Source organism: Nematostella vectensis, chromosome 11 (genome assembly GCF_932526225.1).
Source record: "Nematostella vectensis chromosome 11, jaNemVect1.1, whole genome shotgun sequence".
Taxonomy (NCBI): Eukaryota; Metazoa; Cnidaria; class Anthozoa; order Actiniaria; family Edwardsiidae; genus Nematostella; species Nematostella vectensis.
In genome coordinates, this window is record NC_064044.1 from 8,641,742 (window position 1) to 8,665,090 (window position 23,349).

At 45.3% G+C, this 23,349-nt stretch overlaps 2 protein-coding genes and 1 long non-coding RNA gene across 4 annotated transcripts; 2 read left to right on the top strand and 1 right to left on the bottom strand.

Annotated features, from left to right (window-relative positions):
• The first annotated feature begins 276 nt into the window (after positions 1-276).
• LOC5518570 (cytochrome P450 3A19) lies at positions 277-19,839 on the top strand. 2 transcript variants are annotated; one of them, XM_032363276.2, is made up of 6 exons: positions 277-751; positions 1,830-2,035; positions 15,369-15,645; positions 16,926-17,226; positions 18,261-18,390; positions 19,076-19,839. In XM_032363276.2, the coding sequence occupies exons 1-6, from the start codon at positions 389-391 to the stop codon at positions 19,329-19,331; spliced, it is 1,533 nt and encodes a 510-aa protein (XP_032219167.2). In that variant the 5' UTR covers positions 277-388; the 3' UTR covers positions 19,332-19,839. The 2 variants fall into 2 exon arrangements, with proteins under 2 accessions (XP_032219167.2, XP_032219168.2); XM_032363277.2 differs by having other exon boundaries at positions 611-751; positions 1,879-2,035.
• On the bottom strand, positions 19,350-22,797 carry LOC116602123 (melanocyte-stimulating hormone receptor). The gene is made up of 2 exons (XM_032363278.2): positions 21,912-22,797; positions 19,350-20,646 (listed from the first exon to the last, which is right to left on the bottom strand). Exons 1-2 carry the CDS (start codon positions 22,795-22,797, stop codon positions 20,156-20,158), a joined length of 1,377 nt encoding a protein of 458 aa, XP_032219169.2. The 3' UTR covers positions 19,350-20,155.
• LOC125573573 lies at positions 20,513-23,210 on the top strand. The gene is made up of 2 exons (XR_007314113.1): positions 20,513-20,649; positions 21,954-23,210. It is a non-coding gene; the product is annotated as an uncharacterized LOC125573573 (long non-coding RNA).
• Positions 23,211-23,349: the final 139 nt, after the last annotated feature.

Consider the following 23,349-nt stretch of genomic DNA (forward strand, 5'->3'; position numbering starts at 1 on the left):
CCCGTGGCATGACAATGAGGAGTGGGGAGGATATGTAACTGTTGGGTTTGTTCAGATTGTTATAGTTTCTAAAGAACGCCCCTCTCTAATAAACGCCTCCTTCTAGTAGTGAAGTGAACGTCCCCACTCGGACCATCGAAATTTAATAAACGCCCATTTATAGTACTGACCCTTAGGTACGGGGGGAATTTTTTGCCTTATATCCCCGTGTAGTGGTTAGCCTTTGCTTTTTAAAACTTCCTTCGTCCTCAGCCTCTCACGGACAAACACAGGAAACCCAAATACCAAATAGATGCTCAGGAATTACCATGGCCGCTTCGCGGCTCTAGCGAAGCTCGGAACCTCTGGTACCAGGGATCTTAGAGATAAGTTTCCAAGCTAGAAAACCATGGCTGCTCCTCTTGCTTTGGAGGCTGTTTTAACACTCGTTTCAGAAAATTTACTGTCGATAATTTTAGCCATAAGCGTATGCTTTATACTGTATGTCTCTTGTATTGCTCCGTACAAGAAAACGCGCATCAAAGAGCTTGTCGGTGGTATCCCCGGACCAAACCACCTCCCATTTATTGGAACTCTAATTGACACGATCAAACATGGTGGTGATATACGACTACAGTTCGCAGAATACTCAAGAACGTACGGCAGAGTGTATGGATTGTACCTCTTTGGCTCACCAACAATCGTTATCAACGATCCAGACATACTGAAGGAAGTGTTGGTGAAGGAGTTTCACTCTTTCCACGATCGACCTGTAAACAAAAAATTCCATTCAAACCGACTTAAGTATCCCTCGAGCTCCTCTCCCCCTTAACTTTAATCTCCCGTGGGACCCCCTCTCCTCAACTTCAATCTCCCTCAGGACCCCCTCCTAAACTTCAGTCTCCCTCAGGCCCCCCTCTCCCTCGACCTTAATCTCCCTTGGGACCCCCTCTCCCTCAACTTTAGTCTCCCTCAGTACCCCCTCTCCCTCAACTTTAATCTCCCTTGGGACCCCCTCTCCCTCAACTTTAGTCTCCCTCAGTACCCCCTCTCCCTCAACTTTAATCTCCCTTGGGACCTCATCTCCCTCTATTGGGAACCCTTCTCTCTTGACTACAGTCCCCATTGAGTGGAGACACCCTCTCCCTTAAATTCATTCTCCCTCGGGACCCCCATCTCCCTCAACTTTAGTCTCCCTTGGGATCCCCCCTCTCTTAACTTTAGTCTCCTTTGGAACCCCCTCTCCTCAACTTCAGTCTCCCTCAGGACCCCTCTCCCTCAATTTTATTCTCTCTTGGGGGGCCCCTCTCATTCAACTTCTCTCTTTGGGCTAGGCTGAACTGATGCATTCCTGAGATCTTGAATCCATAGAATCATGGAACATATATCTTGCTCTATAGGAGAAAGTGGAGGCAATCTATCTAAAAATAAACAAAATATGTTTTTTTCGGTGGGAGATGAGGAATGGTTAAAATCATCATCCCGTTACTTCTGCTACCTTAAAATATTGAGGGTGGCAAGATGCAGAGACCTGAAAACTGGGTTTGATTCATCTACTGGTCATTTCCTTATATTTATTTTAAAAAGAGATGGCAGGAGAAAGTTACGCTCTCCAGTACCTAGGATTTACAAAAAGGGGTGCGGGCCCCAATAAAAGAAATTAATAATATTAATGTTCCTTACATCTAAGCGGAAGCACCATATAGGCTATATTATATATTTGGAATTTTGAGAGAAACACACCCTACCAACCTTTCCACTCCCCGACCACCCAAATCCAACCTGCGGGCAGGTTGGATTTGGGTGGTTTATATAATATAAAAAAAGATGTGATTGATTTTATTTTTTAGGCTTTTTTTCCAATGCCAGAGCCATTTGACAGTATGATGTTCTTCGCAGAGGGGGAAACTTGGCACCGAGTGAGGACGACTGTGTCACCAATTTTCAGTGCCCACAAGATGAAGATGGTGTTACCGTTGATGAATAACTCATGTGATATCATGATGAGCAAGTTGCAACAGGCAGCAGAGAAGGGAGAGCCTTTTAACATGTACCGGTATGTAATGACACTCTTTTCCAAAGATGTTGTTTGTCTTTGTTTCTTTATGACTTTAAAATTTAACATTTAGGACCATAACCAGAACGTAAAGGCAAGCTAGCTGAGAGGCTCAAGAGTCCTACTGCCACAATTTGTTATTGTTTTCTTTGTCTTTGTTGTCTCTATTGGAAGATATTATTTGATAGAAACTGAGAACCACTATCTACCCTATTTTATTTTTGTAAAAAAAATTCTGGCTTAATATCAGTCACTGTAAAGAGCAGGTAGGTACTTGTATTAATTTGTTAATATTTTGTCCACGTAGGACTTCTACAGGGGACTTGCGCTAAAAGATCACATGACTGTTTGGGTGGCAAACTAGCATGCACTCAGGCTTTAAGCAGCAAAATAACAGTAACAAAAAGCAATTTATTCAGTGCTTACGAAAAAAGCAAGAATTCTTTTCTCTCAGAAAGGGTTTAGTTTCAATTAAAGATTTTATTTTTTATTTTTTCTATTTCATTCTCTGGTACGATGGGCACAGTCTGATTTTTTTGTTTGATTATTTTGTTTTGAATTTGCCACCCATAAAGGTCACGTGATCTCTTGACGCGAGTCTCCTATTCCGGTATATAGTTTCTTCAATTCGGCACTTCGTATTTAAAGTGATAAGAATAAAAGTTTTATACTTCATTTACCAAATTCAATGGAAAATATCACCAACAGCCTACCCAAATTTAGCAAAGGAAAAGGTAGCTTTTTCACAATTAAACTCTTTTATAGGATGGCAAATGGTCAAACTTTAGTGTGGGGGAGGGAATGCTGCTTCCTTGACTAGACACATCTTTCACCATTTGACTATCTATTCACAGATACAATAATCCATAGGTGGGGAGACTGCTGGATTATCTGATTAATTTTTCTTGCTTCCATCTATTTACTGATGGGATAATTTGGAGAAGGGAAAAAACACTGCAATCACTGACACCAGTTTCTTGTTTATGTTACCCATGGAATTAAGCACTTGCCCACCCCCCCATAGAAAAATATTGTATTACCCATAATGCAGTGTGTGTAGAAGAAGAAGAAAACGTGTTGACCGCCATGTTTGTTTCTGTGTGGTTTATTTTCGGTTTATTTGTAATGTTACTCGAGTTTTCACAAATTATAAGGTAACATATTGGGGGCTCAGACAAAGAAAACGGATTCAGAAGATGACTGAAGAACTTCAGCTTAGTATCGAAGAGAGTTTGTGTCGCTTGACGGCCGAACAGTTACACGAAGTGGAAAACTTTTTGAAGCTACACGAGGACGACAAACTATCTAGGTTGAAACGGGTCAGAAGGATCTCACAAGCTGTGGATAACGAGCTTGAGAGCAAAGGAGACCAAGCAGTCAGCTATCTGAAGGGATTAGAGGAGGTTATTTCGGCGATTTCTGGAGCAACGAAGCCCAAACAAGAAAAACAAGCCCAGCCAAACACGAGTGCAAGTGCAAGTCCGAGCGAGGAGCTCCAAGCTCTGAAGGATCAAATGAACAAGCTTATGGGTATGGAATCAAAGAAAGGTCTCTACATTTCGGATATAAAGAGAGAAATGAAGATTTCTAGAGCATTGTTTGGAGTCCCTGTGGAAGGACTGGGACTAGCCCGGTCAGAACTCATTGTAGTTCTTTATCATTCCGTTCGTTCATGTAATAAAACATCATTGCAAACAGGAAAAAGAAGCACTCTTATCTATGATAAAGAACTACCTACCTCCCAAAGACATTGAGGAACTCAGATACAGGATAACCAAGCAGAAAAGAAGCAGAAACAGCCCACAACAACAGCAAAACGTCAACACGAAAATACGGCCGCCATCTTGGATTTCACTGAAGCTCCAACTACAAACCAAACAAGCCTTTTAAAAGCCAAGAAACCATGCCAAAATTCAAATGCCCCTTCCCAGGCTGTGAATATGAAACTGAAGATGTCAAAGATGAACTAGCAGCAGTTTTAATCTCAGTTCATTCCAATGGAACCCACATAACCAACCAAACCCCAAGCACCCCCGATCAAACAGCAAAAGTGGAGAAGGTCCGACGGCCCACAGTTTCCAGCGCCGGAACGAGTGAGGAATGGTCTTATTTCATGACTAGATGGCAAGACTACGTCGAAGCCACAAAGATAACAGGAAAAGACAAGACTATCCAGCTTCTGGAGTGCTGTGATGAACATCTTCGCAAAGACCTCACACGAAACGCAGGGGGGTCCCTAACAAACAAAAGTACAGCAGAAGTCCTAGAGGCCATAAAGAAACTGGCTGTGCGTGAGGAGAATGCCATGGTGGCCAGAGTACAACTTCACAACATGCGACAGGACAGAGATGAGCCCATCCGAAGTTTCTGCGCACGACTACGTGGCCAGGCAAGCGTTTGCAAATTTCTCATCACCTGCCCCAACTGCAACACAGAGGTCAACTACACAGAGAACATACTCCGTGACGTTGTCACCCGCGGTCTGGCCGATGAGGAAATCCAGCTCGACCTCCTTGGTGAAAAAGATCAAGAAATGTCACTCGAGGATGTCCTAAAATTCCTTGAGGCAAAGGAGTCGGGGAAACGGTCAGCGGGGCGACTACTACAAACACAAGGCGCCGAGGCCATTCGAAGCCAATATCGCAACATGAAGCAAAGCGAACACAAAAATCGTAAATCCTCAGACCAACATGGTACGGGAACCTGCAATTACTGTGGCAAACAGGGCCACGGTGTCAAGGCCCCACCCAAGATCAGGAAACAGGAATGTCCCGCATATGGAACCACCTGCCAGTTATGTGGTCGTGCGAACCATGTCGCAATCATGTGCCAAAACAAAGACAAACCACTTGGTCAAAGCCCCCACCACGTGACCGATGCAGGAAAACACACAGAAAACGCAGTCTTCGATGCCCTCTGCAGTGTGAACAGCTCCAGCGATGATCATGCCATCCACGGCATCTCCCTGGACCATCACCTCTACGACAACCTTAGCAATCGCTGGATTCGTAGTGCATCACAGCCACAACCCTACATCTCGCTTACCGCCACCATACAGCCAGACGACTACACCGCCCTCGGTTTTCACCCAGTGACTAACAAGCCAAAATCAGCCCAACTACCCGCCATGGCAGACACCGGGTGCCAAAGTTGCCTCGCCAGCTTGAGTGTCATCCGCCGCTTCGGGCTAAATGAAGCAGATCTCATACCAGTAACTACACGCATGCATGCAGCCAACGGCACTGGCATCCCAATACTTGGAGCCGTAATCCTACGCCTGACAGGCAATAACCAGCCTGGATTGGAAGCCAAAACAAGGCAGATCGTCTACGTCACCAATGAATCTGACCGCCTGTTCCTAAGTCGGGAAGCATGCAAAGACCTCGGGATTATCTCAGAGAGCTTTCCTACGGTTGGGGAAAGCCTATATCACCCAACCAGCGACAGCGCCGCCATCTCGTCCAACAAGGGGAACACAATGGACACACCCGACAACTCATGCACCTGCCCACGACGCCAGATGCCCCCACCTAAGCCAACGGAGCCACCATTCCCTGCAACAGAAGACAACAGAGCAAACCTACAGGAATGGCTCCTCGATTATTATAAGTCCAGCACATTCAACACCTGCGAACACCAACAACTTCCCCTAATGGATGGCATACCAATGAGACTCATGGTCGACCCCGAAGCCGAACCCGTCGCCCATCACACCCCCATACCGGTACCCCTCCACTGGCAGGAGGAGGTGAAGGCCGGCCTAGACCAAGACGTGGCACTCGGCGTTCTTGAGCCTGTCCCAGTCGGCGAACCAGTCACATGGTGTCACCGCATGGTAGTCTGTGCTAAGAAAAATGGAAAGCCCCGCCGGACCGTTGACTTCCAATCACTCAACCTCCATGCCACACGCGAGACCCATCACACCCAGAGCCCATTCCACCAGGCACGCTCAATACCCTACAACACGAAGAAAACAGTCTTTGACTGCTGGAATGGATACCACAGTGTGCCACTACACCAGGATGACCGCCACCTCACCACATTCATAACCCCCTGGGGAAGATACCGCTATAAGACAGCTCCCCAGGGATACATCGCCTCCGGTGATGGGTACTCCCGACGGTTCGATGAGATTGTCTCCCACGTGCCAAACAAGACAAAGTGTATCGACGACACTCTCCTATGGGCGGACGACATCAACAGCAGCTTCCACCAGGCAGTCAATTGGCTTGACCTCTGTGGTCGACATGGCATCACACTCAATCCAGACAAGTTTGTCTTCGCAGCTGACACTGTCGAGTTTGCCGGGTTTGAAATTACACGTAACAGCGTACGCCCTTGCCAGAAATACCTGGATGCTATCCGAAAATTCCCCACACCAGTTAACGTCACCGACATGCGGTCGTGGTTCGGACTGATCAATCAGGTATCATATGCCTTCGCTGCAACCGAACGCATGCTGCCATTCCGAGCATCACTCAAGCCTGGCACCCAGTTCACCTGGACCAAAGAGCTTGACCAGCTATTCGAAGAATCCAAGTCTATAATCATCAGAGAAATCGAGGACGGCGTCCGCATCTTTGACAAATCAAAGCCTACATGTCTAGCAACTGACTGGTCCAAAACTGGCATCGGCTTTTGGCTACTTCAAAAACACTGCAAATGCCCCTCCACGGCCCCATTCTGTTGTCGCAGTGGATGGAAAGTGACATTAGTAGGCAGTCGCTTCACTCACGCAGCAGAATCACGCTACGCCCCAATCGAAGGTGAGGCTTTGGCTGTGGCCGATGCTCTGGACAAGGCTCGCTTCTTTGTCCTAGGCTGTAGCAACCTAATTGTCGCCGTTGATCACAAACCCCTATTGAAGGTATTTGGTGATCGGTCCCTTGATGAAATTCCCAACAGCCGGCTCAGGAACCTCAAAGAGAAGACCCTCCGTTACAAGTTCCGCATGGTCCACATCCCTGGAGCAAGACACAAAGCTGCGGATGCCATCTCACGCCACCCAACGGGCTCAACAACCCCTGAAATGATGACGCTGCCTGACGACATAGCTACCATCGATGCCTCCAACAGCCCTCACCCAGCCAACGCTGCCCTCGCAAGCCTTCGCACTAGGGAGCCACCAGAAGAATCCTGCTCCTACGGGATCGACAAAGAGCTGGTATCCTCAGCCACATCCACCCTCAACACCATGGCCGTTACCTGGGAGACGGTGAAACTAGAAACCACCAGCGACCCAAATCTCCACTCCCTGACCGCCATCATTGAGTCCGGCTTCCCAGAAGAGCAGCACGACCTCGCCCCAGCACTCCAAGAATACCACAGATTCCGGCACGACCTCCACACCATCGATGGAGTCATCCTTTACAAGGATCGCATCGTCATTCCCCCAACCCTACGAGAGGTGATACTTAAAGCACTCCACTCTGCACACCAAGGCGTGACATCCATGACTGCCCGCGCCGAGTCATCAGTCTTTTTGCCAGGAATCACACCTGCCATTGTCGCCTTACGGGAACGATGCTCCTACTGTAACCGCATAACACCTTCACAGCCAAGCGCCCCACCCTACCCACCAATACTGCCAGCCTACCCATTCCAATGCATCTGTGCTGACTTCTTCCACTACAAAGGCAGCACTTACCTGGTAGCAGTGGACAGATACTCTAACTGGCCAATCGTCGAAAAGGCTCGTGATGGCTCCGCCGGCCTAGTAGAATGTCTGAGGCGCACCTTCTGCACCTTTGGCATCCCTGATGAGTGCGCAAGTGACGGTGGACCAGAATTTGTCGCCAATCCTACACAGCAGTTCCTCAAGGAGTGGGGAGTCCACCACCGCCTATCCTCAGTAGCGTTTCCCCACTCCAACAGTAGAGCTGAAATAGGAGTGAAAACCGTCAAGCGGCTCATCACCAACAACACTGGCCCACATGGTGAACTCAACACCAATGCCTTCCAACAAGCGATACTTCAATACCGCAACACCCCAGACCCAAGCACCAAGCTGTCACCAGCACAATGCATATTCGGCAGACCAATCAAGGATTCAATCCCGATCCTCCCAGGGCACTATATCCCACACCCCACTTGGCGGGACACCCTTGCCCTCAGAGAAGAAGCTTTAAGGAACAGACACATGAGGGCAGCAGAGAGATGGTCACAACATACAAAGAGACTTCCCCCTCTTGCCATAGGACACCACGTGAGGATCCAGAACCAGACAGGCCCCAATCCAACACGATGGGACAAGACAGGCATTGTCATTGAGGTACGGCAATTTGACCAATACGTTGTGCGTGTCGACGGCTCCGGAAGGATAACTCTCCGTAACCGGAAATTCCTACGGAAATACATCCCTGTCCAAGCACCACAGCCACCACGGATACTCAACGATTACCTCAAATTCATCAGCCGAGCAACCCAAGCAAGACCGAAAGAAAGCCTAACCAAACTCCCAAAAGGCACAGCAACAACAAGCCCCACTGGAATTTCCGTCGAAACACCCACACGACCTAGCCCCCCGCTCACGAGAGACACTGGGCCAGGAACTGGGACAACAGGCAGTGATACACCAACCAGACCACCAGAAACTGAGCCAGGATCAGCGGAAGCATCCGAACCAGTAAGCCCAGCCAAACCACCATCCAACCCCCCACTCGAGAAGAAGATACCCTTAGCCCTGAGGAGGCTACAGGACTACAACAAGAAAGGACTACTTGAACAATGAACACAAACATTAGTCAAAAGGACACATTGTTATATTGTTATGTTATATATCAGTATTTATCATCCCCACCATGCAGGAACACTAAATACTTGGGGGGAGATAGAGCATTGTTTGGAGTCCCTGTGGAAGGACTGGGACTAGCCCGGTCAGAACTCATTGTAGTTCTTTATCATTCCGTTCGTTCATGTAATAAAACATCATTGCAAACAGGAAAAAGAAGCACTCTTATCTAATTTCTGGGCAAATTGGAGAGCCAGGACAGAAAGATAAGTTAAGTTTTGTCAGTCTCGTGAGACAAATTGACTCTGGACTAAAGAAAGGACACACAGAAGTTGAGGTGGTCGATGCAGTAATAAAGTCCATTTGCCCAGGAATGAGACTTCGCAGCTACTTGGAAGGTATTCCAAGCTTGACTCTGGCCCAATTAAGACACATTTTGCGCTCGCATTATCAGGAAAAAAATGCAACAGAACTGTATCAAGAATTAGCAATTTTGGCTCAAGCTCCCGGGGAAACCCCTCAGAGTTTTGTGATCAGGGCTTTGGATCAAAGGCAGAAAGTTTGTTTTGCGTCACAAGAGTCTGATAGCAAAATGAAATACGATCCCGAATTGGTGCAAGGACTATTTTTAAGAACTGTGGAGACTGGATTAATGGATGATGGTGTAAGGATGAAACTAAGACCATATCTACAGAACACAGATACCACTGATGAAGATTTAATCCAGCATGTAAATATTGTGGCATCTGAGGAGTTAGAGAGGAAATCAAAGTTAACCAAAATAACTAAGAAAGTTAATCAGCTAACAAGTGATAATGTCGAATCACAAGGGAATGGTGGACGTAAGGACAAAGGGAAGACTGCTCCAGCCGCAGTCTCAACAGAAGACCTGATCCTAGCAGAACTCAAGTCAGTGAAGTCGGAGATGGCCACATTGCGGGAGACAGTGGCCCAAGTGCAACAGGAAAGGGATGGCAATATTGATAATCGGGATATACATGTACAGAAGACCAAGAGAGTTTGCAAGCAGTGTGAGGATAGCAATACGATTGATGCATGTGATCATTGTTTTTATTGCGGTTCATCTGAGCATTGGGCACGGGGATGTCGTAAGCGGAGACCAACACAAAACAAGGATTCGGGAAACCAGCACCGGCTGCCACCGCGGGACAGGCGGTAGCCGGGTCGCAAGTTGCTTCCACAGGAAAGTCCCAAGTATGTGTGTTATGTGGGCATCAACCATCTGGTAGTGATTGTTTAGTTCAATGTGCGGGTTGTAAGTCAGCATTGTACTGCGGTGTGCAATGCCAACGGGCTCATTGGTTGGAACACAAGAAACTTTGCACTGCGATACAAGAGTTACAAGCCAAGAAAAACAGTGAGTACGCAGAGCGAATTCAGTCTAGTGTATTTATGTCTCATCTCACTCCAAAACAACATGCTGTTATTTGTAAACTGGTAGGACCAAAATGCAAAGTTTCCTGCATGCTTAATGATCTTAGCACAGAGGCCCTCTAGGATACGGGCGCGCAAATTTCAGTTTTATCTAAATCATGGGTCAATGAGAATGGTTTGAACACTGATTTACAAGATATTGAGACACTCCTGGGTCGGGATAGAAACTTAAATGTATCTGCTGCAAATGGCAGTGAGATCCCATATGAGGGATGGATCCCCATAACATTGAAGCTAGAATCCCATGGGTATACAGGGCCAGATGTAGAAGTACCTTTTTTAGTGACCCCAGGAGAGTTAGAGTGTCCCATCATTGGATATAATGTCATAGAAACAGTGATTAAAGATTTCCCAGGGGATAATAGCAACACCACAGGGAGCCCATTACAGGATATTATGAAAGGTGCATTTCCAGAAGTCAGAGGGGAGGCAGTTGGGGCCTTGATTAACTTTATCCAAACATGTGACAACTCAGAACCCTTGTGCATCTTAAAGTCACCTAAGAAGAGTGTCAGCATACCGGGGGGGCAGACCCTGAGAATTAATTGTCGTGCAAATACCGGCCCAGTCGAGGAGAAATGCCCAGTTATCTTTGAACCAGATGAAGACCAGACATTGCCTACAGGGCTAGAACTCTCCCAGTCTCTATTGTCCATCCCGAAAGGGAAAGCTACGCGAGTTGACATTTACGTCAGTAATGCCACCAAGCATGATATCACCCTCAGGGGGGGCACCATCTTGGGTAGTCTTAACCTTATCAGATCAGTTACCCCAGCAGAAGTGAAACTTAGTGAGATGAACTTGTCTGATTCAAGGGGGGTACACCCAGGTGAAACACAAGAATCCAGGGGGGCGACCATAGATTCATCACAGAGGGTCCCAGGGGTGGTGATTGGAGATCTGAATGAAGAACAAAAAAAGGAAGTCACTCGTCTGTTACAGGAAGAGGAGGAGACCTTTGCCCGTGATAGTCAGGATGTCGGTTGCATCGAAGACCTTGAGTTAAATTTAACCCTAATGGATAAGACTCCTGTTCAGAAAACATATGTCTCAATTAGCCGCCCATTGTATGCAGAAGTCAAAGGCTATATTGAGGACTTGATAAATAAGGGATGGATTGTGAAGTCAAAGTCTTCCTACTCGTCGCCGGCTGTCTGCGTCCGTAAACGGGACGGGTCTCTAAGACTGTGCATTGACTATCGTGAACTGAATCGTAAGAGTGTTCCTGACCGTTTTCCCATCCCAAGGATTCAAGATGCATTAGACACCCTAGGGGGAAATAGTTGGTTTTCAGTACTGGATCAGGGACGCGCATATCATCAGGGTTTCATGGGGAAAGACAGTAGACCATTGACTGCCTTTGTGACCCCTTGGGGACTGTATGAATGGGTTCGCATTCCCATGGGTCTTTCCCAGGCCCCCGCGGCCTTTCAAAGATATATGCAAGATTGTTTAGAAGATTTAAGAGACACCACATGTATCCCATATTTGGACGATATCATTGTCTTTAGTCAAAGTTTTGAAGAACATGTTAGTGATCTGAGGAAAGTTTTGCAAAGACTGCGGGAACACGGGATAAAATTGAAACCCAGCAAGTGTAAAATCTTTCAAAGGGAAGTTACATTCCTTGGACATGTTGTGTCAGAAGAAGGTTATCGGATGGATCAGGAGAGTATTAAGGCAGTTACGGATTTAAAGGATACGCCACCTAAGACAGTCGGAGAAGTTCGCAGACTTATGGGACTTCTAAGTTATTTCAGGAGATATGTACATAACTTTGCGACGTTAGCAGCACCCATTTATGATCTTTTGACGGAACCCAAGGGAGGTACAAGTACCAAATCGAAAAGTAGGTCGAGTAAGTCCTTATCACGCCAACCAGTCTCTTGGTCTGAGGAACATCAGCGAATACTGGAGACACTTATAGATACTATCACATCACCACCCGTTATGGCTTATCCGGACTACCAACAACCCTTTATTCTTCACACTGACGCATCGGAGCGGGGACTTGGGGCTGTATTATACCAACGCCAGAAAGGAACCTTGAGAGTCATTGGTTACGGGTCACGATCGTTAACTCAAGCCGAGCGCAATTACCATCTGCATTCGGGGAAACTCGAATTCTTAGCGCTAAAATGGGCAATTACGGAGAAATTTAGAGACTATTTGTACTATGCCCCTAAATTTACTGTCTACACGGATAATAACCCGTTAACATACATTCTGACCACTGCCAAATTGAATGCGACCGGACAGCGTTGGGTATCAGAATTGGCTGACTATAACTTTGTCATCAAATACAGACCTGGAAAGGCAAATGGGGATGCAGACGGTCTCTCGCGGATTTCACAAGGCATGGAGAAGTATATGGAAGAATGTCAGAAGACCATATGCCAAGAAGACATAGGAGCCACTGTGAATTCTGTAAAGTTCCAGGCAGGTGAAGATGGCATTCCGACTATCTCTTTGTCAGCATGCCTTGAAGATTCTCCCGACGATAATGTCACCTTAGGCACGCAAGCATGGTCGACAGAGGACATTGTGAGACTTCAGCGTGAGGATACAACAATTGGAAAGGTGATTGGTTTCATACTTAATGAGTCATTACCCAGCTTAAAGGAGCGAAAGAAGGAAACTCCTGAAACAAAGGCCATGTTACGTCACTGGAAGAAGTTGGAACTAGGTAAGGATGATATCCTTCGCCGGAGAATTGGACCACGTCTCCAATTGGTCCTTCCACGGAAACTTCATCATCTCGTTTATAAGGGATTACATGAGGAAATGGGGCATCTCGGTGCAGAGAGGGTATTGCAACTTGCGAGGGATAGGTTCTTTTGGCCCCGTATGCAACAGGACATTGAACACTATGTTACCTCTGTTTGTCGATGTATCAAGCAAAAACGACCGAAACATGCTCAACGGGCACCAATGCAGAGTATTCAAACAACAGCTCCCTTTGAACTCATTTCTTTGGACTTTTTACATCTAGAAAAAAGCAGTGGTGGGTATGAATATATCCTCGTAGTGATTGATCATTTTACTCGATTTGCCCAAGCATACGCAACACGGAATAAATCGGCCCCTACAGTGGCAGAGAAGCTGTATAATGATTACATCATGAGGTTTGGGTTTCCCCTTCGAATACATCACGATCAGGGGAAGGAGTTCGAGAACGATCTACATAAACATCTGGAAAAGCTTAGTGGGGTAGCTCACTCAAGAACCACACCATATCATCCACAATCCAATGGACAAGTCGAGCGTTTTAATCAGACCCTTCTTGCAATGTTACGCACACTACCAGAGAACCAGAAATCCAAGTGGAAAGATAGTCTTAACAAAGTTGTACACGCATACAACTGCACTCGAAATGACTCAACAGGATTTTCTCCTTTCTATCTACTTTATGGTCGCTCACCTCGACTTCCCATTGACTTAATGCTTGGTACCAGTTTGCAAGGCACTCCGCAACAGTATCCGAAATATGTGACAAAGTGGCGAGAAACCATGGAAGAAGCTTACAGGATCGCACGTTCTAAGTCGACAGCTCAAGCCGCGCGGGGTAAGAGGTACTACGAGAAGAAAGTGAGATGCTCATCACTTAAGCCGGGTGATCGGGTATTGGTACGAAACCTGTCAGAACGAGGCGGTCCAGGGAAACTACGCTCATACTTTGAGGATCAGGTGTTTGTGGTTGTGAATCAGAAGGGAGAATCGAGCCCAGTGTATGAGGTCAGACCTGAGAATGGCAAGGGCAGGAACCGGACTCTGCATTATAACCTCTTACTGCCATGTGATTATCTCATGAGTGACGTGATTACTCAGCCAAAAAGGAAAACCAAAACACGGAAACCTGCAACAAGGAACGCAGCAGAGTTGAAAGAGGAGTCGAGTAGTGAAGAGGAACCAGACTTTGTTTACGGTAGACAGGTTGGATATGCGCCCGACGAGAAAGAAGAAGCATCAAGCGAATCGGATGTAGTCCTGGGTCAGCAGGAGGAAGTATCAGGCGAGTCAGATGTATCTCTGGATCAGCAAGAGGAAGCTTCAGACGAGCTGGATGGAGCACCTGATCAGCAGGAAGGAGCATCAGGCGAGCTGGATGGAGCACCCGATCAGCAGGAAGGAACGGCAGGTGAGCTGGATGAAGCAATAGAGGAGCAGGCAGAGAGGGCCTCACAGCAGCAGCAAGGGGAACAAGGTGATAGGGACAGCCAGGAGAACTATGCTAATGGCAGCATCATTGGACGACCCGAGCGGAATAGGCATCCACCTTTGCGGGTTACTTATGATGTTATTGGTCAGCCATCCTATTATCGGGGACCGGTCGCTAACCATGGTATAACTATAAATGAGTCAGCATGGAGTGCTTACGGTGCACCTCCTACACAAGAGTTACCATGTGCCACATGCGGGTTCAAGGCACCCTTCGGTTTACAGGTACCCTACGGTTATTCGGTACCCTGCAGTCTACAGACTCCCTACGGTTATCCGGTACCCTACGGTTTACAGGTACCCTACAGATGTCCTTCCTTCTCACCATGGACACCAGCAATGTAATTACAAGTACACTAGTACACTTACTTGACTTATATTTGTTTGTTTGTTACAAGAAAAAGAAAAGGAAAAAACGGTCTAGTTAGAGACACTAGTTGAATAATACTAGTATAGCCTAGCAAATAGTGTAGGTAACAAGGTGTAAGACCTTGAGCAGCATTGGGTATTTACGTGGCAATGACATTGTGCAAGAGAACTGTAGAGTAAAGAATAAGCAAGATACAGCTGTATGAAGAAACAAGTGGAAGCCATGGTTGGACTTGATCACCCTACACCATGCCTTCATGGAACTGAACATTGAAATAGTAGAGTAGTCAGATTTTTTTTTTTCCTCAGTTGCATTGTAGTATTGAAACATACTAGTAACTTAAATGTCGAGGACGACATCTTTTCAGGGGGGAAGTGTGTTACCCATGGAATTAAGCACTTGCCCACCCCCCCATAGAAAAATATTGTATTACCCATAATGCAGTGTGTGTAGAAGAAGAAGAAAACGTGTTGACCGCCATGTTTGTTTCTGTGTGGTTTATTTTCGGTTTATTTGTAATGTTACTCGAGTTTTCACAAATTATAAGGTAACATTTACAGGATGGGTCAGAGTCTAACCATGGATTTCATCTTGAGAATTGTGTTTGGCATTGAATCATCCGTGCAGCACAACTATGATGACCCAGCATTTGTAGCAGCCCGATCAGCACTAGAGGCAAGCACATTTCAGAAAATTGCTGGAGCAGTTGTTGGAATGATGCCCAAGCCAATAAAGAAGATGTTTTCTCGGGTGTTTTTCAGTCATACAAAAGAACTTGTAGAAATGACAGAGAAAGTTATTGCAGCGAAGAAAACACAGGAAAACTCCACAAGAAAGGTATTGTTTTTCTTGGCAAAGGCAGTTGGAACTACAATTCATTTTTCACCGTCTGTCACCACCTTCCATAGTTCAGGGAAGAGCATAAGTGTGTTCTGTGTATTTACAGGCCATCAAGGTATCAATAGACCTTTTCATGGTTAGAATTACAATACTTGGAGGCCTGTGGTTTTACACCAAAGAGAGGCTCAAACGAAAAGGTTTGGTTGGAATGCCATGAAGTATTAAAGTTCTTAAAACCTTTCACTTATATCAATCTAGCCAAAGCAAAGCATAGATAAACTTTCAAATTCTGAAAAGAGAATTGAATTTGATTGTATTTTGAATTTTCTACAAATCTTTGAAAATTTTCCTGGCCGCGCGAAAGGAGATTGAATCGAGTGAATAATTCCAAGTTTTGGCGGGAAAATATGAAACAACGTATTTTCCTTAAATCCGTTAAAATTCAGAGACGACAATACCACAAAATATTGGCGAAGTGTTTTCTATTGGAATGCTACCCACAATGAAGCGAAGAATAATTTATAGTCAAGAATTGTATGCGAAAAAAAAATATCGTTTTGTTGTATGTTTCAAAAACAGCGCGGGCTCGTGAGAATGTCGTCATTCTTGATTGCGAATGCAGCGCGCGTGCACAATGCAAAAACAATTCAAAGACTAAAAAATATCTGCTTAATTTTGCAGATTTGTTTCCTGAAATTAAATAATTATTTGACCACCAGGTTGAGATATAAAGATGACGGTAAAAGTTGTAACCACACAACGTTCATGAAGACGGGAACCGGTTTAGCGCGCGCATATGTTTTCTCATGTAATTTGGTTGACATCTCGATCTACATCACAAATGACTGGACCCGGGCCTTTCAGTTCATGGCCTTTTTTCCGAAGGTTGACTAAAATACCTTAATATTACAGATTACAGTTATTCTCGCGAACGCGTGTATTATAGGGTCCATACGAACCACATGCCTTTTGGAAAATGAAAATATAAAGAATTGACAAAGTCTACCAACTCTGAAAGGTTATATGGACTTTAAATAAACAATTACAAAATGTTGCTGTCTTGTGTGCTCTGTTGTTTACTTGCTTTTGAGGAAAAACATGCACACCTGTTTGAGCCTCTTTTGGTCTAAAACCACAGGACTTCCAAGTATTGTAAATTTAACTGCAAAAACGTCAATTATGTTTTCATTATTCTTGACTTTCCATAATGTTGATAATTGCACCATAGACAGGGTAATTTCGTTCCTCTACCACATACATTTACCATATCTACAAAGGACATCCTAGACCTGATGCTTGAAGCAATGATAGACGATGAAACCAAAAAGAAGCGTATGACTGAGGCAGAAATTATTGCCCAGTGCCTTATCTTCATGATTGCTGGATACGAAGGAACCAACAGTGCTCTCACCTTCATCTGCTACAGCTTGGCCACAAACCCTGATATCCAGGAAAAGTTACAGCAGGAGATAGACAGTGTCTGGACAGATGCAGATCAGGTGCTGTCATATGACATGGTGCACCAGCTGTCATACCTGGACATGGTGGTGTCGGAGACACTCCGGATGTACCCACCAGGTATGTTAGTAAATTATAACCCTTTCCTTTTTCCCATGGATAAAGAAGCACCATCAACCAGGTGGGGAAGTGAACATGCACACCCCCCCCCCCACCCCGCTTCTTCCACCACTTGATAAAGACACATAATCCAGGTGTAGTATGGTGGGGAGGTGAAAATGTACCCTCCCCACTCCGCCTTCCCCCACTGGGTAAAGACACATCATCCACCAGGTGTAGTATGTGCCACCCTTTGGTGGTAGGGTGAAGAGGTGAATATGTACCGTCCCCACCCGCCTTCCTGACTGGGTAAAGACAAATCCATCAGGTGTAGCATTTGACACCCTTCAGAGGTAGGGTGGGGAGGTGAATATGTACCCTACCCACCTCCCCTCCCCTGCCAACTGCTCTACGTAGTTTACATGGGTGTGAGCTGGTGTTTAAGCACTGTCAGGGAAGATATACAAAGGGGAGATGCACCAAGGGCCTGCGGTTAGTTTACATCTAACAATAAAGGTTAATGAAGAGCAATAAGGGACGTGACCTCCCCATCTCTTATCCGATAGTACAAGGTATTGACACTCCGTAGTGTAGAGAGCCTGGGTTGAACATCTATGGAAAAATCCCTAAGTTGGCCTGACCGGGTTTGTAACCCCAGCAAAGCCACTCTAATCGATATCTAGATAACTTCTGGCTACAAGTTCTTATCAAAAATAAAAACTAGGAACTCAACAGACCCCGATGTAGAGAGCCATGGTTGAACACCTATGGAAGAATTCCTAAGTCGGCCTGACTGGGTTTGGAACCCCAGCAAAGCCATTCTAATTGGTATCTATATTACTTCTGGCTACACGTTCTTATCAAAAATAAAAACTAGGAACTCCAATGTAGACCCAATGTAGAGAACCAGGATTGTATATCAAAGTTTTGATCCTACCCTACTTCGACCTTGTTTCCCTGGCCTGAAAAACCGATGGGAGAAACGGACGAAATGGACAGAATGGCATTTGTCCGTGTTTTAAAATTTGTTATTAAGGGTCTTTTTTTTCCTGCAGGGTTCATCCAGACTCGAGCTGTAACTCAAGATTGTGTCATTCAAGGTAGAAGATTTCGCAAGGGGAACGCTATTCTCATGGACGTCTATAGCCTTCATCACGACCCGGAACTGTGGCCAGAACCCGAAAGGTAGGTTAAAGAACCGCTGTCGGCCGCAATTTTGTCACCAATAGATAAGTCCGTTTGCATCGGCGTTCCCGCAATAACTTTCACATTTTTATGATTGAATTTGGTTTGCCCAAACTAAAGCTAAGTTATGTTGTATGGAAAAGTAAACTAAGATTAAGGGGAGGTTGGCGGAGGTTTTTTTATGGGGGGACACGTAGAACCGTCTACGAAACAACTGAAGCGATGAAATTGGAGAAGTTTGATAAAAATCAACAGAGTTTTTTTTACAATGGTTGTAGGCTTTACCTATGATTCACGTCTATTTTGTTTCATTTCATTGTGTATGTTTTTAGGATAACCCTCAAGTCCCTGATTCCTATTGTGTCCGCCCCTTATCATATAAAAAAACGGTTTCTATTGTGTCCGCTCCTTATTACGCCCCTGATTTTTGTTGAATCCGCCCCTAATCATATACGTTTGATAAAAATCAACAAAGTTTTGTTTTTACAATTATTGTAGGTTTTACCTATGACTCACGTCTATTTTGTTTCATTTCGTTGTGTATGTTTTTAGGATAACCCTCACGTCCCTGATTCCTATTGTGTCCGCCCCGTATCATAAAAAAAAACCTTATTTCTCTTGTGTCCGCCCCTTATTATGCCCCTGATTTCTGTTGAATCCGCCCCAATCATATCGTCTTTCATAGGTTCAACCCCGAACGATTCACGGCCGAAGCGAAGCAATCCCGCAACCCTTACTCGTACCTCCCGTTCAGCGCGGGACCAAGGAACTGCGTCGGGATGCGTTTTTCTCTGATGGAGCTCAAGCTAGCATTGACGCGAATCTTGAAGAAGTACAGCTTTGTGGTTACACAGGACACCAAGATCCCGCCCACCCTGAAGGCGGGCTCAGCACTAACTTGTGGCGGGGAAATGATGCTCGGAGTGAAAGCACGAGAGTAGAGACAAACAGGCGCGTCATTGTGACACTCGCCTTTTATTCCAAACTACATGCCCTTTGATTATTGATTTGTTCTCATAACACATGTGCCCAAAATGCTCCACAAACACTAGGCAACCGCTGGCATGTAAAATATGCTTTTGTTAATTATTTGATTGGCCAAGGCAAGAGTTATGATACACATGACACAACATGATTCATAATACTTGTGACGATTTTGGTTTGAAACCTTGTAAAGACAACTAACAACTATTGTTCTTGCTTCTTTTGATTGGTTCACCACAGAAGATTACCTGTAAGGTGTACAGGGAATGACATGATTTACGCAACTTCTTCAAAATCTTACAATCTTTTATGTCCTGCATGCATGTTTGGTATAAAAAAGATCCTCTGTGGGAAAGCTTAAAAAGCTTTTTGCCGCAGGATAATAGGACTTTGCACAATTCTTGTATGGATGATTACTTAAAGACGTTGTAAAGTTTGAAATATTTCTTAAATGATTCACTGGTAGCCCTGTAATGTGTTATCCTTTGGAGTAATTCCTTGGCATCCTCCAGAACTCTTTCGTAAAATAATTTGTCAGCCATTGGTCAACTCTTTTTCAAACACACAAAATCACTTCGCCAACCTCGAAACTCACTGGATGTTACATGATAATACAATATAATTTCGTCACCTTAAGAAATCCCCATTTGGATAAGTAACCCTACTTCATTTAGAATCATCAATTATTCCATGGCGCTCGGAAATGCTTCTTTGTCTGACTTCTTCATTTCTCGTGGCTTTTCCGGTCACCTTCGAAAATATTTTTCTACCTTTCCTGTTCTTATGGGACTCTCATGAGGATTTCTGTACCACACGGCAGGTCTTCGGTCACTATTGGAACTACTTCTTTTTCCTTTTGAAACTCTTTTCCAGCACTCAGAATCTCTTCTCTTTCCTTTGGAACTTCTTCGATGACACTTTCCATAACTTTTCTATCCATCGCAACCTCCTCGTTTACACTCGGCGTCGCTTCGTTACCTTTTAAAACTCTTTCGTTTACACTAAGAATTACTTTGACATGTTTCGACACCTCTACTTTAGAGACCCTTATTGTGTTCTCAGTACAAATGCTATAACTGCAGGTACCTCGAGGTTCAGGTGGACCATGGATTGTCCTAAGAGTTTGAGCTCCAGACACCGCTTCTGTGGAGCATTCGACCGCTGTTACCTGTCTTCTGCACGTGAGGACGCTTTTAAGGGCACGTCTGTATGAGGACAGCCTCCAGCAGTAAATAAACGGATCCAACGCGAACTTTAACAGCAAAACATTACCTGGTGAGATAAAAAGATGAGGAGAGGTAGCAAGGTGTAGTGTGGTAATAAGATGTGGTGTGGTAACAAGGTGTGGTGTGGTAACAAGGTGTGGTGTGGTAACAAGGTCTGATGTGGAAACAAGGTGTGGTGTGGTAACAAGGTGTGGTTTGGTAACAATATGTGGTATGGTAACAAGGTGTGGTGGGGTAACAAGGTGTGGTGTGGTTACAAGGTGTGGTATGTTAACAAGGTGTGGTATGGTAACAAGGTGTGGTGTGGTATGGTAACAAGGTGGGGTGTGGTGGGGTAAAACGGTATGGTAACAAGGTGTTGTGTGGTAACAAGGTGTGGTTCGGTAACAAGGTGTAGGGTGGTAACAAGGTGTAGGGTGGTAGCAAGGTGTGGTGTGGTAATAAGCTGTGGTAACAAGGTGTGGTGTGGTAACAAGGTGTGGTGTGGTAACAATATGTGGTATGGTAACAAGGTGTGGTGTGGTATGGTAACAAGGTGTGGTGTGGTAACAATATGTGGTATGGTAACAAGGTGTGGTGTGGTATGGTAACAAGGTGTGGTGTGGTAACAAGGTGTGGTGTGGTGTAGTGTGGTAACAAGGTGTGGTGTGGTAACAAGATGTGGTGTGGTAACAAGGTCTTATGTGGTAACAAGGTGTGGTTTGGTGTAGTATGGTAATAAGGTGTGGTGTGGTAACAAGGTGTGGTGTGGTAATAAGGTGTGGTGTGGTGTGGTAACAAGGTGTGGTGTGGTGTGGTAACAATATGTGGTATGGTAACAAGGTGTGGTGTGGTGTGGTAACACGGTGTGGTGTGGTGTGGTAACACGGTGTGGTGTGGTATGGTAACAAGGTGTGGTGTGGTAACAAGGTATGGTGTGGTAACAATATGTGGTATGGTAACAAGGTGTGGTGTGGGTTGGTATGGTAACAAGGTGTGGTGTGGTAACAAGGTATGGTGTGGTAACAATATGTGGTATGGTAACACGGTGTGGTGTGGTGTGGTAACAATGTGTGGTGTGGTAACAAGGTGTGCTCTGATAACGAGGTAACAAGACGTGGTAAGGTAAGATGATGGGAGATGAGGGGTGAGATGAAAAATGATTAGAGAGGGTAATGTGGACGAGGAGGTAAAAAGAGGTGTAATTGGTCAGGGGAAAGTAGATAAAGTAGCTTGCAATACTTACAGTGATGTGAGGAAATAGGTGAGGTGAGGAGCACTGAGATGTGTGGAGTAACTAGTTAATGTATTTTTTCTAACGACGCTGCTTACCAGAAAGCTGCAACGCCATGCTATATCGTATCTTTTCTTCAGCTGTTGATGGAGTCCAGTAAGCGTCGATATAATGAGTTACAGTCGAAGGAAGCGTAAAGAGCACGATAAACACTACTAAAGCAAGCGTCACTACAGTCAATTGGCGCTCGCTGCGTCGTCGGCGTCTTCGGCTCGCCCTCGGATGATGTTCCGAAGTGCTTTGCTCGGAATAAACCTTCGTGGCGTGTCGATGAAATGCCGTGTACAGACAAATGTACGCTACAAGAAGCATTACCAAGCATCCAGTAGTGTTCACCCAAAGATCCATCTTACTGACCACGTGATTTGGTACGCCCATAACCGGAAGTAAGGCGAAAAGGAGCGCGTAAAACCACGCGCATATCACCCCTGTGACAGCTCGTTTGGTACTAACCAAAGAGCGGTGCTTGTGGGGCATTTTGACAGCTATGTATTGACTCCACGTGAGCAGTAATAGGACACCGTACGACGCATTCATTGTCACATACGACACCAGTAGACATCCTTGGTAGAGCGAGCCATAAAGCGTTGTGCCTTTAATGGGAAGCCTGAGATAGCTAGCGAACTTAACGAAGGCGTAGATGGGGCCAACTATGAGACCAGTCAGAAAGTCCGCCACACACAATCCAAGGATGAAAACGGTTGAGGGAATGCGGAATGTACGGAATGGGTCTCGCCATATTGCCAAGATTAGAAGTCCATTCCCCAGGAGTGTGACGAGTGAAATGATGGATACAAAAATCCCTGAGCCGAATGTGATGAGTTCGAGTTGGCCCCACAGATCGTTAAGAGCCTGGGGAGGAGTACTTGATGGGACTGCTGTGGTAGCGTTGCCAGGCAACCCAAACTCATGCTGGAAGTCCATAGTGTTAGCAGCTTTGGACTTGGAAATGCGAAAGTAGACACCTTATACAAAGTTTACTTTTTAGCTACCAAGATTTCGATAATATAAGGTTCTTGATGCTGTACCACTTATCGACGAGCCCGAAGTTCTTGAAGATTTAGATTCAAGCTTAACAGCAAATATCTTATTAGATCGTAGCGGGAGTTTTGTATGAAATGACTTGTCGACAACAGACTGAGTAGCTCAGTTCAGTGAGTAGTAGATATCCCTCTTTCCTGCAGACCCCAGATGCAGTATGTTTATGCTTTCCGCAATATAAAAATAGCTAAAAGCAACCTGATATCACCCTTGTAAACACCCTTGTTCCGGTCTTCCGTGTCAATGCTTCATTGTTAAGTCCAAAGTTATATTTAAATACAGTTGTCAAACGTTCCCACTTTTTTATATTCTTTTACAGACAGACAGAACCCATAAGCAATTTTTCTTTTCCATTTTGTTCTTCTACTGGTTATGGTGTTGTTTCTTGATTTCTCATTACAGAACAATACGAATCTTTCACACCAGGAGCATTGT

Bases quoted from the DNA above. Each gene is read 5' to 3' on its own strand.
- LOC5518570 (XM_032363276.2), top strand. From the start codon at position 389: ATGGCTGCTCCTCTTGCTTTGGAGGCTGTTTTAACACTCGTTTCAGAA. The intron at 2,036-15,368 runs GTATGTAATGAC...TAACATTTACAG, and splicing joins GAGCCTTTTAACATGTACCG to GATGGGTCAGAGTCTAACCA. The intron at 18,391-19,075 runs GTAGGTTAAAGA...CGTCTTTCATAG, and splicing joins CTGTGGCCAGAACCCGAAAG to GTTCAACCCCGAACGATTCA.
- LOC116602123 (XM_032363278.2), bottom strand. From the start codon at position 22,797: ATGGACTTCCAGCATGAGTTTGGGTTGCCTGGCAACGCTACCACAGCA. The intron at 20,647-21,911 runs GTAAGCAGCGTC...TTATCTCACCAG, and splicing joins CATGGCGTTGCAGCTTTCTG to GTAATGTTTTGCTGTTAAAG.